Genomic DNA, 15,173 nt, shown 5'->3' with positions numbered 1-15,173 from the left:
GGGGGGGGATGTCTGGGGAGGCTGCGAGGGGGGAGCCGGGGGGTCAAACCCGTGCCTGCGGAGCCATGGTCCTGCGGCGCAGTGTCACGTCCCGCCGAGGAGACCCTTGCTCCGGGAGGTGTGAGTGGATTTCCTCAAGTGCATTTTGACAGCTGTGCGGCAGCGGGCTGCAGCGGCGGCGGCAGCAGCTGGAGACATTCCTGGCTGCGCCCCCTGCCCGCCCCCCTCGCCCGGCACCCGGCGCCCCAGCAGCGGCCGGGGGCTCCGGGGATGCAGCTCGGCGGGGGGAGGCAGGAGCCGCCCGAGGCCTGAGGAAACATCTGATGCGCATTACAGCGGGGCGAGGGGGGATACGGCCCCCTCCCCAGCAAACATAACACTTCTCATCACCTGCTAGAGATTTTCCTCCCCGCGCCAGCCTCGGCCACCGGCACAAAAGGGGGGAGGCTGGAGCCGGCTATGGGGCAGCGAGGTCGGTCCGTGTCTGCCCCCCCCCCCCCCCCCCCGCCGCGGTCTGCGCCTGCCTCCCTCGCCCGGCCGCGGCCGCGGAGCCTGGCAGGGGCGCGCAGGGAAGGCAGCGCCCGGCGGGGCCGCGCATCCCCCCGCAGGTGAAGGGTTTGGCCCAAGTCCTCGCCGAACTCGCAGGGTGCAAAATCCCAGGAAAAAAAAGGCGGGGAGGGGGGGAGAGGGTGGAGGGTTTCCAAGAAAGTCTGAGCAATAGCTGCTTGGGAGAGGGCTTGTCTTTTTTTTTTTTTTTTCCCCCTTCTTCTTCTTTTTTTTTCCCCCTTGCAATCAAGTCTTGCCGCTGAAGCGCCAGTGCCGCAGGACAGGCGGCCCCGGGCACGGCCGCGGCGGGCGCTGCTCCGCGCTGCCCCGCGCAAGCGCCAGCTGCCGGCGGCTCCGCGGCGCGCTGCAGCTGCGGTGCCGCTGCCCGCGCCGGAGCCGCGCACCAGCCCCTCGACGCCGGCCGCCCTGCCTGCAGAGCAGCGCGGGCAAGGCGGGTGTCAAAATCCCGCTTTTTCACCCCCCCCGTTTTTTTTTTTTTTAATTAATCTCCCCCCCCCACCCCTTTCCCCCGCACTCGGAGTGGGAATCCCTGCGCGCCCCTCCCCCGCGGAGCGCGGAGCGGGGGGCGGCGGCGGGGCGGTGGGGGGGGGGGGGCCGGGGGCGGGCGGGGAGGCGGGGAGGCTGCAACCTGCCGCCGGGGCAAGGCCGGCCCCCGGCGGGCGGTCGGAGCGGGCGGCGGCTGCCATTGGCCGCGGCGCGGAGCGACACCTGCTCGGCTCCCTCATGCGAGTGACACCGGGGCTCGGCGGGGATATTTGAGGCACCCTCCTGCGCCGCCGCGGCCACTGCGCGCTTGCCGCCGCGCCGGTCACATGCGGCTCGCGGGGCCGGCGGCGAGGAGCGCGCTCGGCCCGGTGCGGCAGCCCGCGGCGGCGGGGGCGCAGAGGGGCCCCGGCCCCGCGGGGGGTCGGCAGCCGGCACCATGTGCGCAGAGCTCTTAGGCACACTAGTGACCCTGGCGTTGGTGTTGGCCAGCTTTGATGCGGCTCGGGGCACTGAAGCCACCAACCCGCCGGAGGGGCCCCAGGACAGGACCCCCCAGCAGAAGGGGCGCCTGTCCTTGCAGAACACAGGTATGTTGGCGAAGAGGAGCTTGGAGAGCAGAGCTGGGCTGGAAGCGAGATGCAGACGAGCTGCGCGTTAACGCTGCTCAGGGGCGGAAGCGGTGAGAGCGGAACAAGCTTGGCTGTGCGTTCAGGCTCTGGAGTGTCGGTGAGATAGACGCGCTGAATAACGACAGGCGTTGCTTTTCGTGTGTGACTGTCAGGCATAAATCATGAGAGGAAATCAGAGTTCACTCCTAATTACCTTTAAAGCCCGGGTTTGCCAAGCACGTGTTGCCCTTGGAAGTGCATATGCAGTAACTCGCCGCCTGCAATCCCGGGCGAAACACCGCTGAAGTCACTCTGGCTGCAAACTCGGCGGCGAGCGGAAAGTTGTCCCCTGCGACGGCAGGGAGCGGCGCGGGCGGGCGGAGGCTGCGCCGGGGCGCACCGCGCTCCGCCGGCGCGGGGGGGGCTCGGCGGCGGCCGGGGCCGCGGGGAAAGTTTCCCGGCGCAGGGTCTGGGAGCGGGCCGAGGGCAGGGAGGGGAAGCGGCTGCAAAGGGCTGGGGCTTCGCCTCCTCCGCGGGGAGCCGCGTAATGATGCAACGGGCCGGGGGTTGCTCCGCTCCTCTCCGCCCCCTGCTCGCCCTCCCCCGGGTATTATCTGCCTAGAAAGAGAGAGCTGAGGCGTGCACTTTGCTGGATCGCTTCCCAGCCATGCAAAGAGAGAGCGCGGGATCCAGACACTTCCCTCCCCCCCCCTTCCTTTTTTTTTTTTTTTTTTGTTAACACTCTCCGTGCTGCGAGACGTGTTTAAACACACACGAGCAGGAATGCACGAATGCCCATTAGGGACTGCCACATGTGAATCACGGCACTGTGCAGTTCTCAGCACGCTGGAGCCAGGACATGTGATCCGGCAACGGTTTGCATCCGGATGCCAACACAAGCACTTACAGCTGAGCTCCCAGCCCCGAAAAAGCGCGGCTCCGCGCTCCGCAGCGCGCCACAAAGAGCCCCATTTTCGGCGGGGCGGCGCGGACGGTGCCCGGCCGCCCCCCGCGGCGGGGCAGGTAGACGGAAAAGCGGCGGCGATCGGGGCCCGATTTGGGGAGGGGAGAGGGAGGGTCCCCGCTCGGCTTCCACATCCGCGCGGCGGGGTCGAAATTCGCCCGAAAGTTGCCGCGAAGACTTGCGAGGGGGACCACATGGCAAAGGGGGAGGCTGGGGATGTCTGAAACATGCTGCGGTTCGGAGGGGGATTAGGCTGGCTCCCAAGAGCAAGCTTTAATTAAAGGTACCACTAGGGCACAGAGTACAAAAATTCTTAGCATCCTCAGTTCTGGTCTAAAAGCTGCCCCTGTTTAACTTTATCCCCCGGCTTTTTCAGCAACCACCTTCCTTCTGGCAGTACTACTAGGTCCTTTTTTTTTTTTTTTTAAAGGACCAGAAGCTGTCTTGTTAAGAATTAGATTTTTGTTTCTTGTAAGTAAGTATTAGACAGCATTTTTTTACAGTATTACATAACATCTGATGAAGCAGTATAAATATGTATGTAGCTGCTAGTCTAGTTGATCTATTTTATATATATAAAATATATATAAAAGACACTTTTTAATTGATTTCTGAATAGGTGGGGACCTAGTTGCAGCTCTGTGCAACGCTCGGTGCAAAGGACTTGGTTTATCGGTGGGAATTTTGCTGTTAACTTCCTAGACATCAGAATGGGGGGGGGGGGGGGGCAGTGGTCTGTGAAGAGCACTGTGCTAAATCACCAGAAACTAGCTCAAGAGTACCAGAAACAACCAATTCTAGGTGGCTGGGTCCTGGACCTCTCACTTGGGCACTTGAATTTGATGGGTGTCTTTGTACAGTCAGACAGCAAAAATCTTGCCTGTCCTTTAGCTCCTATGAAATTGAAAAACGTTAGTTCTCAAGTGAAATAGCTTGACGTAAGCATAGTGGATTTGGCATTTACTTCTTGGATATCACTTTCATAACATAATACACCCAAGTTTTGGCCTAATTTCTGCAAAAAGTGGGCATGCTGTGGGTACAATAACTGTTGTCACATGTGTTTTTTCTTTTGAACTGATGATGTTAGCAAAATATCTCTTTCTCTCCCCCCCACCCACCCACCACTAGCTTCTATAAACAGTTCTTCAAATTAACCGTAATCAATGCTCATTTTAGCTGAAATCCAGCACTGCCTGGTTAATGCTGGCGATGTGGGATGTGGAGTGTTTGAATGCTTTGAAAACAATTCTTGTGAGATCCGAGGCTTACATGAGATCTGCATGACATTCCTGCACAACGCTGGAAAATTTGATGCCCAGGTAACAAAAAGTGAAATGTCTTGTAGATCTGCTTGGTTCTTATGTGTACTTGGCATGTGTAGTAGTTCTTTAACACATCTTCGGAAAAAAGTTACCATTAAGGAGCAAATCTGCTTTTGCACATGACCCAGCTTCTACTTTTTTTTTGATGAAAACTTAGGTGTGTGCAGTAAAATGCTTATCTTTTTTTTTCCTGTTCAGCTCAATCGAAATTTTTCTGTTGATTTGAAGGGTCTAAAATCAAGACCCAAGAGCAGAGCAATAGACAGGCAGTGTGTAACTTGTCCCAGGAGACAAGCTGCCCCTAGCTGCAGTTCCATGTGACGGCTTTCTCCTACAGTACCCAGGATAACTAAATCAGAACAGCCATCTACATAGACATAATTTTCTGAAACGTTAAGTGGCTTAAGCTTCTAAGTGACGTTGTTCCCAAAGCTGATTCTGAAGTGCAGCTTGGGCTCCCAGTTCATTTAGACATGCTAGAAAATATTTCCCAATGTGCAGTTGTTAAAGTTTGTTCTGAAGACTTGTACACAACCAGTACGGGCAACCTCCTAAAGCCGCTGCATTCAAATAATCCTTTGGTTCAAGCTCTGACATTAAGCTACATTACTTAGATGGTATGCAGTATTAAGTTTGTCTCCTTCATTTTCTCCCCAGACCGTGTATGCATCACTGAGACATCCTGTTATTATGTCCTGTAAAACTACTCTCCCATTTCAGTGCGGAGGGAAGAGAACATTACGACGGGCCAGCGGCATTTGGCTTGACCATGCAGCTTACCATACAGCTTGACTAAAAGCACAAGCTAGATGGCACCCTTAAAAGCATGGTAGAAAGCAGAGCAGGCTTCAGGATTCAGCCTCTTTCATGAGGGATGGTGGGACCACCCAGTGGAAAACCTCTTTGGAAGTGCTGGAAGTCTCAGCTTAAATTTTGAAGGATGTAGAAAGGGTCTGACTAGCCATTAAAACTGGGGAATTGATTCTTCTGTGTCCATGGGTATCTGAAAACCCTCAATTTCTAATTGGCGTCCGGAAAATGCTATCTTATTTTTGCACAATATTCTGTCAGTGCACCAAGCTGACAGAGGTAAGTCCTGCTGGCAGCAGAGGGAAACAAACACCTATGAAGGGTGAGCGTAGCCAGGGATAACTCTTCCACAGGATACCCAGATACTGTCAATCAGATACAATCTGTTTCACATCCAGGCTGTCTCCATTGCCGTGCAAAAGTGTTACACCTCTGGAGCTTTAATAAGTGACTTGACCCTCTGCTATGACATGGCTTTTTAGGGCACGTCTCCTTGTTATCTATGTGTCTTTCCAGGTGCATTAAATGATGTGACTAGCACTGGTCACTTTCTGTTTTCTGCTCTCCTTCCCTTTCTTTGAAACCTGAGAATTGATGTCAGGTGTGGTTTGTATAAGAACTTTGTCTTTGTCCTTATTTGCCTACTGTGCCGTGCACATTTGTTACCGAGGGGAAGGGCCAATAAGTCCCTTTGGTACGTGGCATAGAAGGGGATGATGACTGAAGGAGTTCTTTGATCAGCAAGAAACATTTCTGGCTTGAAACGATTTGTGGACAAAATTTACTTGCCCATCTAGGTGAATGTCCTGTGAGTCTTTATAAATGTCAGTGGAGTCATGCCGGTGTACCTTTTGGCTAAAGGACTAGAACTGTCTCCATCTGATGTGGTCTTCATGAAGCATTTGTGTAAAATAATCTGAAGCTCGTGCAGAGATGGAGGCAGCGTAGAAGGCTTCCACACACCTATTGCTCAGCAAAGTAAAGGAAGTCTGAGCAGAGCTGTCACGGACTGTAACGCACACAGCGTGCTGTGTATCCAATAGCCAAAAGAGGAAAGGTGGGGATGATTTTGCCTGATTCCCTCTGAAAACTGAACAAGGAAATTGCAAGCAGTGGTTAAAGGGATGTTGCCAAAGCAGCTTTCTAGCAACTTACTTTTTAAATTTTTTGTTCTGATTTTTAATCTTGCTCAATATTTCTTCCAGCAAACAGACACCAAGACACTGTAGGATTATTATTAGCGCAGATTTGGGTCCCCTTCTGCCCGAGGAAGTGGTTGTAGAGAAAACCCTGACAGCTGGGGAATGGGGCAGGTGTACATGGAGGGTGCATATCTATATGGACTACGAGGAGTTTGCAAACTGGTTTCTTTAAAAAGAAACTAATTTGAGGTGACTAATGTAGTATCTGCTCATGGTCCTGGGGACCTCAGCCACTGCAGGATGCACTTCTCCTTTGTGTGAGCCTGCTGTGTTGCCACCCCAGAAGCAGATGAAGCCAGTAACTCAAGCAATGCATTCTCTAAAGGTGCTTGCTGTTATCCTTTCCCTTTTTGGGCAGTCAGCTGCTGAGGCAGAGGAAACCTTAAAAGAGCAGGGAGAAGACCGTGTGTGTTCAGCCCTGCTGGAATAGCAAGACAGGGTAGCTTACATGATCTTGAAGGGTGGAGAAATAAAAAGAAGGGGGGAAAGTCATTAACTGATATCCTTAGCAATCTAATAACTCTTGACATTGTCTTACAGAGGAGCAGCTAGTTGAGCATAAATCACCTGCTGTGCTTAATGGACAGAAATACAGACCTACTCCATTTCTTTTCTTCTCAGGGAAAATCCTTCATTAAAGATGCTCTGAAGTGTAAGGCTCATGCCTTGAGGCATAAATTCAGCTGCATCAGCCGTAAGTGCCCTGCCATTAAAGAGATGGTGTTCCAGTTACAGCGGGAGTGCTACCTGAAGCATGACCTGTGCTCCGCCGCCAAGGAGAACGTCCAGGTCATTGTGGAGATGATTCACTTCAAAGACCTGCTGCAGCACGAGTAAGTGCCTGTGCGCTAGTGCGGTCAGAGGCGTGGAAGCTCCTTTCAGGAGCATGATGATGCTGACGGGTTGTGCCTGTGCCCAAGAGCCTTTTCACCTCCTTATGGCCTTAAGCATGTCTTGTTTTCCCAGGGTCCTTGAAGACTAGTTTGTATATGAAGGGTTAGATGTGACCGAGGAAGGAGAAGACATGGGTTGAAGCTGGATCTAGCTGTATCGTTGGTTCACTGGCAAATACAGCATTAGTGTTTGCTGTTTCCAGGGGCATCCCACAATGTCCATGTGCTTTCCAAACTCAAAGGCACTGTTCCTGACCCCGATACCTTGTAAAAGACAAGAGAAGGAGGAGAGGGAGAAGAACTATGCAAAATTGTCAGTAAGAAGATAATTTATTTTGCAAATATATGCTTTCAAATGCCTTGTAGTTAACTGTTCCTGAAAGAGCTGCAGTCCCACCGCTCCATATTAACCTCAAATGCTTTTCAATAAAACATTGAGGAATACAGCATGAGGCACAGGTCACATTTTAAGTAGTTCATCTCTCTGGCTGGGAGCACAGCTGCTCCCCAGGGAACGGCAGGCACGAATCTTCGCTGGAATTGCTCATGCTGCTACGTGACGGGAACAAACAAGGCGCAAGCAATTCTCTCTGTACAGAGGCAAAAACTGGGGCCTTTTTCCCTTGCAGGTGAACATCTCACTCTCCAATAAGGAGGCTCAGCCATAACCTGGCGGCAGACTTAACCGTAGAGCATTTTCCTGCCATGCACCGATGACTTTTTATCCCTAGTGGATATTAGCGCAGAACCCCCAAATCCTAGCAATCACAACAGATTGATTTTTCACGGAATCATTTGTTTTGGACTTGTAGCCTTGCATTTTCATTGATCTCCAAAGGAGCTGGGCCCTGATTTTTCTTGCTGTCTGTTGAAAACCATCCCCCTAATATTTAAACTGCAATTATAGGGAGAGAGAGAGAGAGACTCTGATGCCTGTTTGCCCTAAAATGCAGACTCATTTGCTGTGGTTTGATGAGCTGAACATGGTGGGCTGAAAGCAAGGCTCTTCCCATGGACATTCCTGAGGCTCGGATCAAAGGCATGACTGGTGGCATATGGTGGCCTTGCCAGATCTGCTGGCTGTGGCCACAGAGAAGGGCAGCTCCCCCTGCCCCAGGCCCTGCTTGCTGGGGCGAGCAGAGAAGTAATGCTTGGTGCTGCACAAGAGCACCTCTCTGTGGACGCTGCTGAGGCTGCATTAATAGGCTCTAAATTAGGGTACTTGGCACCAATTAAACCCCCATCATCATCAACCTCCCCCCCCCACCATGAGAAGACCTATGAGAGCCAAAAGCTGTACAAAGATGAGTAAGCTCTCCTTATTTACAAACAGGCTAAAGCTGAAATGTTCAAAAGCAGCTTCTTATTTCTGGGGACCTTAACTGGGGGGCGGGGGGGGGGGTTCTTGGCCTGAGAAGAGAAGGGTCATTCAGCTGAACACCTATAATTTGCCTGATGTCAATTAGCACTACTTACACTTCATTTTCAGCATCTCACAGAATCAGAGCTTAGCTTTCCTGTGCGGGACTCCCCAAATAGATTCTCTCCGTCCAGTCTCCTCCCTCCTAAATTTAGAGGCCGTTTCTGAAATTCTTGAACTAAGTAACTTGTTCAAGCTCAATGGGCAAGTGTGGCAGAGCTGGAAGTAAAATAAGGTCTGCTGACTTGTAGCCTTGTGCTCAGTTCAGGTACTATGGTCAGGCTAGCTGAAATGCAGAAAGTGAAAAACGAAGGAGAAATGGGCCAGTACTAATCCGCAGGGCTCTGGCAGACCGAATACCTGAAATATTTGGCAGCTACGCCACTTTTTAGTTATACCAGCAACCTTTTTCTTCCAAAAAATTTTTTTTGTAAAGATTATGTCCAATTTTAACAACTGATCTCTATCTTTCTCTCTCTCTCTTTCTCTCTCTCTCTCTCTGTCTCTCCATTTTTTTTTTCCTTCCACTGGCTCACTTTGTATGTGATATACTCAGTTCTTTTACATCTTCTATTTTAGATTTAAAACAAAAACCTAACAACTTAGAACCCAGTAGCAGTATTCAAACATGTTCTCTATTCTATTCTTACTATTTTCTCTTGACGTGTGCTAAAGAACGCAATCAGGGCAGTAAAGTCGCTGCTTGAGTCAGCTGCTGTGGGGGTGCGGGTCAGACCGATTTATTATGGTGGAAGTGGTGACAGGCCCTGGCAGATCACTCACTGTTGCATTCCAAGTAACTTTTTTAAATGACAAAAACAATCCAAATATGGGAGATATTTTGAGATAGGGGAATAGGTGGCTCTCCAAGATTAGTCATTCAAAATGAGTTTAAACAGTTGGGCAGAGTAAAATCATGGTGGTGTCAGCCATTAATCATCTTAGTCTGCTGGCTTGCCTCATCTTCCCCCAACTCATTTCATGGGAATAGACTGTTATACGGGGCTTATCCACAGTCCCAGGGCAGGTGGACAGCACACCCAGAAGGTGCATCACCACCTTCCCTAACGTTGAGCCCAGGCCCCCCTGCCGTAGGCACTTCCCCTGCCGTTGCACTTTGGGTGGTGCCACTTACTGAAAAACTCTTAAGCATGTCCTCCTGGGCCCACCTGGGTTCCCTCCTAACAGCTGAACAGTTGTGTTAAAAGATAGCATCAATGTTGACCCACAAGACTTGAGAGCACCTATTTTAAAATACTCTGTGCTCTGTGACCCTTGACCGAGGAAAGTGAACTGCCTCTTTTCAGAGGCTGCAGTATGTTCTGGAGCGTCAGTCCTCAACACAGGCAGCACAGAACGATGGGTTGGAGGCAGAAACAGAATTTGGCCTTGGGTTGTTTGGAGCCGTTGTTTTCTGGGGAAAAGATTATATACTGAAAATTTTACTTAACTCTGTGAAGAAATTGAGAAAACAACTCAGTATGGGAAGGAACTATGCCACCAAGGTGGATTTCCTTGTGTTTTAACTCTGTACAGCTAGATCATGAGTCCAGATGAGATCTTGCTTCTGGCAGTACACCTTATACTTCAGGGAAAGCTAAAGAGTGTGAGAAAACCCAGGGAACTACTTAGTCAAGTGTCTGTTGCTTTTCCCAGAGATGAGGAAATGCGTCCTCCTTCCAGGCTAGTGATTGGTATATGCTCTGTGCCAGTCATTCGTCTGGAGACAGCAAACTGTTTTATGAAGCTGAAGGCACACAGGAAGAGGTAGAGGAAGGAGGCATGAGATAGCAGGTGTTTCATTTGACAGCCCCACTTGCTAAGCCTATTGGCCTTACATCTTCCTCCAGTGGAAATTAAGTTCTCTCACAACATCTCCATTGGGTGAACAGTAAAGGCAGGCCCAGCATTTGCATGAAGCTTAGCTTCACTGGATGCTGTCACGTACATTTCTTACAGAGATATGGCCAGCAGTTGTATTCTAACTCACCGTGGAATAAGCATATCATGCTGAAGTGGTCTGCGAGGTAATAGATTTTTTTGAACCCCAGGCTGCCGGGTAAGTAGGTAGCGGGAGATTAACACTACTGAACAGGATTGTAAGCAAGGGGGAAGTCAGAGTATCCATCACCCTCATTTACTGATGTATTATAGCCCTTACATATTTTTAACTCTCCTCTCACTGTTTTCTTTATCTCCAGGCCATATGTTGACCTAGTGAATATCCTGCTCACCTGTGGTGAGGAGGTGAAAAAGGCAATAACAAGAAGCGTCCAGGCCCAGTGTGAACAGAACTGGGGAAGTCTCTGCTCTATCCTGAGCTTCTGCACCTCAGCTGTGCACGGTGACTCCATCCTGAGTCCCGAGAAGAAGCCAGGCGAAGCCAACAAAGCTGCTGCTGGCCGTGGGGACATGCTGGCCCACTCTGAATCTGACCACAGGGAGAGCTTGCGAGCATCCAAGGGAGAGAGAGGTACTAAGGGCCACTTGAACACCCATGCCCGGGTGAAAGCTGGGGCCCACAGTCCCAAAGGGGCACATGGGAGCATGGACCGGGCAGACGAACTGTCCGACTTCTCTGACATCCGGAGGTGAAAAAAGGCACCGACTTCCCCTTTACCCCTTTCCTCCCCCTCCACTGGAAACGTCCTCCGTTGAGTCCATCTCCCTATATATGGACATTCCAAAGCATTTCCCATTCAGAGGTCAAGCACAGGGCATTGCAAGATATTTGGACCTCAGCAACCGTGTATATAGTAGCAAAGGGAGAGCAGTGGTAATGGGTTATCGATCCAGCAAGCTCAACACTTGAGTGGCCACCAAATGTGGCAAAATGTCTCCAACTAAATTCTTTTCCCCTTTTTACAAAATGGATGTTGGTTGGAATTCAGGATCTTGTTCTGAGGTTGTTGGGTTTTTTGAGGGAGTTGTTTTTTCTTGGTCCCCTCGGCTGGGGAGAAGGTTACAAGAAGGCTCTGCCAGACTGTATTTGGCCACATGTGGCTTCGCGCCCCTGAAGATTTAGGGCACAGTCTTAAAGCAGATGGCCAAATCCTGAAGGGATTTGGTTTCTGCCTGTGGCTGAGAACATGAGAGCTCGAGGCTCTCTCTGTGATATTCTGTAGTGAACCAGCTATCTCATTTCTTGCACAGGAACCCTGCAGTCTTGAGCTCTGCCGTTTTCTCTTAAGTAACTTCTGAGCCATTGTTCCCATCTGGGCAATGCTGCCTAGTTTAAGTGCCCCCTGTTTGTTTTTTAACCACTGCATAGCTTGACACTTGCTTATCCAGTTACTTCAGGATGCCAGAGGCCTAAGTGGTCGGCTTCCAGGCAAGGCACCTGGACTGCTACAACTTGCTTAGCTACAGAACGCAATGTGGAGGACCCCCCAAGCGTAGGTTCATAGACCTCTAAACTCCCTGGGCATATTCTCTTCTACAAATTATACCTGCCTGCTCAGTGACCCAGCTACAATAGCAGCCGCCTCCACCCTTCTGGACAGCCCAAGCTTGCAAGGATGGGTGTAGGCTCAGGCAGTTAAGGAGCCAATATACTAAGTTATTCTGTGGGGCTGCGTTGGAGGCTCATTAGAAGTGTCTCTCTTTGGAAGCAGCGTGGTGCAGGTGTCGATTAGCTGCGGTTTATCAAAATGCCAAAGACATTGAGAGGGGGGTTGACTTTTTGTTAATTGTCATGCGGATAATGACCGCCAAGGTCTGCAGAACTGGTTACTGGAGAGGGAAGTGTGTCAAGAGCTCATTCTTTCTGGGTAGTCTGTAGTGCAAACAAGGTGTTAGGACACATCTTTCTTACCCCTATCCCCTATGAGAATTGTAATTCTCAGGTTGCAGATCTGCAATCCTCTATCCCCAGATGCTGTACTGGAAATGTAGGTTACAGCACCCATGGGGACAGAAGGGTGAGCTCTTCAGCTTCTCCGGAGAAAAAGTGAATTTTCTTAGAAAGTGGGAATCGCACCAAGCATTTTTGAGCCTTCTCATTTAGGAAGTCTGGGAGGAAAGCTGTGGGGCAGTTCAGTAGAGACAGAACGTACCCAGTGAACTAACGTACGTCTTGTCGCATGGTGGGTAGGAGCTGTATAAACGGTAGAGCATGTTGGAATTTGGCTACAATTTCCAACTTAGATTTTAGTTACTGCTAAGTGAACACAGCTCCTAATAACTTTATTCAGAGTTTAATGTATGTATCCACCAGCAGAATTTATAGGCACTACTTTTAATAGAAGTCACGTAGGAAGCAAGAGAGGATCGTTAAATTGAAAAGATGTGTCCTCATGTGATCACCAGGTCTTTATTTAAAGAAGGGACCTTGATCTTGTTTGATTTTACTGCCAGTTAAGTGCTGTGACAAAGTTCTTACTCAACTCCATTGGGAAGATCTGGGATCAGGCCAAATATTAAAGCCGCGAAGACCGTCCTGACCTGAGGAGCAGAGCTCCTTCCAGTGAGTGCAAGTTGGCCTGTTCAGCTGTAATAAAACTCTCCCGTGGATGTTGTCCCCAGGATGTCACAAGGGAGGAGCGAGCTTGCCAATGCTAACTCCTGCCTAGCTCTCTGATGGCCAACACCTCTGCTCCGCAAACCGAGTCTGACCGCTGGTGATACCATAAGCGAGTCTCTGGTCTCCCTTCCCCTGAGTTTCCTGTGAGCATCCTCTTTCCCCTTAGTGGTCCATAGCCACAGTAAAGAACAAGCTCAAACCAAAAAGAGAATCCAACTGTTTTAGCAAAAAAAACAAACACAAAACAGAAACAACTCACTACCAACGTAATGTTCTTGCATCAAACTAAAATAAGATCCCTCTCTCATTAGGGGCCTGACTCATCTATGGCAACCAAACATATAGATATACATCCTTGAATGTCTCAGTCAACATATCACCTCAGCATGCATACAGTTTTATTTGTATTCGTTCATTCTGAGTGGGGAAAATTGTATATTCCCCTTGTTTAGTCAATGAAAATTTCTTTTTTTTTTGTTTTGTTGGGAGCTGTGGGTGGGGGGGGATTTTTGTATAAGGCATAACTTTTTTTTTTTCCTCTGTGTGTGAAGATTTTATGTGTTCATCTACTGATTCCACATATGCTATTATTGTAAATATTTAACATTTCTATTTATTATAGTGTCTCCATTTAAAAAAAGAACACTGCTGGCTATGATAATTTAAACGTATGTCATGACCTGTGTTGTATATATTCATGCCACTAGTATGGTTTTTTTATGTTTAAAGCAGCGTAAATATAGTTTTATACAGTTCCATAATGTTATTGACAGCATAAATCATTTATTTATTGTTAAACCTTCTTTCATATCTAACAAATAGGGTGCGTTTTACCTGAGAGTATTTTATTGTGACATCTGCATAGCCTTAATTCTTTATAAACTTAAAAAAGAAAAAAACTGTCCATTTAGATAGTGTATGATGCTTTAATTAACACTCCTTATGAACTTACTGTTCAGCAAGGAGATTTAGCTTAAAAGCCAAGGTTTACACTTCACATCTGGAAGGAGCCTTGTTCAGGAATGGAAATACGGGGAGAAAAAAACGCCTACTGGAAAAAGATATCAATAAACCCTAGAAAATGCTGTCCTAACTTAAAGTGCTGAAATAAAAGAAAAAAAAAAACACGTGTCCTTCAATTCCAAATCTCTGGGAGAAAAACATACTAGTTTTATCTCATGTAGAATTTGCAGCCAAATAAGCTTGTTTTAAAAAAAATTGCATATGGCTTTAGACAAAGCTCTGTACCTTTCACACTATTATTTTTCCTTAAACACTAATAAATGTTTTGAATAAGTCTGTGGCTGGGTTTATTTAGCTGGAATTTCAGCTGTGGCGCTAAGGGGTAAGAAAGCAGTAGGAAGCCAGGCCAGGCCCCCGGCAGAGGCACAGAGGGGCGCAGGGGACCGTCCCGTTCCCCCCCGAGGCCCTTCTGCGGGACGGGGAGCAGCCGGGTCCCTACGGCCGGGCTGGAACGGGACTCCCGGCGCTTCGGCAGTCTTTCCCTTTGCAGGAATTGGGTTCGCTGCAGCACATCAGACCACCTTACCCACTTTAAAGTCATCAGCTCTGGGAGCGCGAAAGGAGCGCAGGGCTGCAGCGAGAAGCGGGGACTTGGCCAGTGGCCAACGTCCCGGGTGCTCGCGGGGATCCTCATGTCGCTGCCCCAGTGAGCGTGGTCCAAAATCCTCCAGGAAGGGGCTGCACGCAGGCAGGGGCCGGGGCTCCGCGTGCTGGATGTCAGCCAGACCCGCTGACAAATAACAGCAGTGATGCTTTTAGAAGCTGTAACAGCTAAGATTTGCACTCCTGGATGTATTAAAAAAAGAAACCCTTGCTATTGATGTAGCAGCAAGGTTTCTCCCTTCAAGGTTTTGCCATACTAATAGAAGACATCCGTTTGGCTGTTTGTTGTCAGCTACCAGTAGTTTAGCGACAGGTACCAGTCGGCGGCTCCAAATAAGGACGTAACAGGCAAGTACGGTAGTTCTAATCATATCTCAGATCACTCCATTACCACCCAAAGAGAGATCAGGTATCAAAAATCTTAGACGTCTACTGGAATTTCAGCAAAGGAGAACAGCTAAATCCTAAGATTTACAAAAAGCAAATACCAAAAAGAAACCTTTGTGTAGTCTCTGAAGTTGATAAATAGTTAAAAAAAAAAAAAAAAAGAAGGCAGGATGATGGCTTTTCCCCTTCCCTTTTCATTGGGTAGGCAGCGAGGCAATGGGGGAACTATGAGAAAGCATCTCAGAACATAAGGCAGGGTGTTTTTTTTTTTTTTTTAATGGCTGCTTGTATGAAAAGGCACGTTTTTAATGCTCCTGTGAGGTTTAAAAATAACTAATGCAGCTGAAGCCTTTGGATAAGATG

The 15,173-nt window shown here is 49.2% G+C and overlaps 1 protein-coding gene across 1 annotated transcript; it reads left to right on the top strand.

The window, feature by feature from the left end:
- The first annotated feature begins 1,350 nt into the window (after positions 1 to 1,350).
- On the top strand, positions 1,351 to 14,094 carry STC2 (stanniocalcin 2). The gene is made up of 4 exons (XM_009666880.2): positions 1,351 to 1,640; positions 3,805 to 3,947; positions 6,584 to 6,795; positions 10,477 to 14,094. The coding sequence occupies exons 1-4, from the start codon at positions 1,490 to 1,492 to the stop codon at positions 10,868 to 10,870; spliced, it is 900 nt and encodes a 299-aa protein (XP_009665175.1). The 5' UTR covers positions 1,351 to 1,489; the 3' UTR covers positions 10,871 to 14,094.
- Positions 14,095 to 15,173: the final 1,079 nt, after the last annotated feature.

The sequence above is a fragment of the Struthio camelus genome, chromosome 13 (assembly GCF_040807025.1).
Source record: "Struthio camelus isolate bStrCam1 chromosome 13, bStrCam1.hap1, whole genome shotgun sequence".
NCBI lineage: Eukaryota > Metazoa > Chordata > Aves > Struthioniformes > Struthionidae > Struthio > Struthio camelus.
The sequence above is the reverse complement of the archived record's forward strand: the minus strand, read 5'-3'. Positions and strand labels throughout refer to the sequence as shown.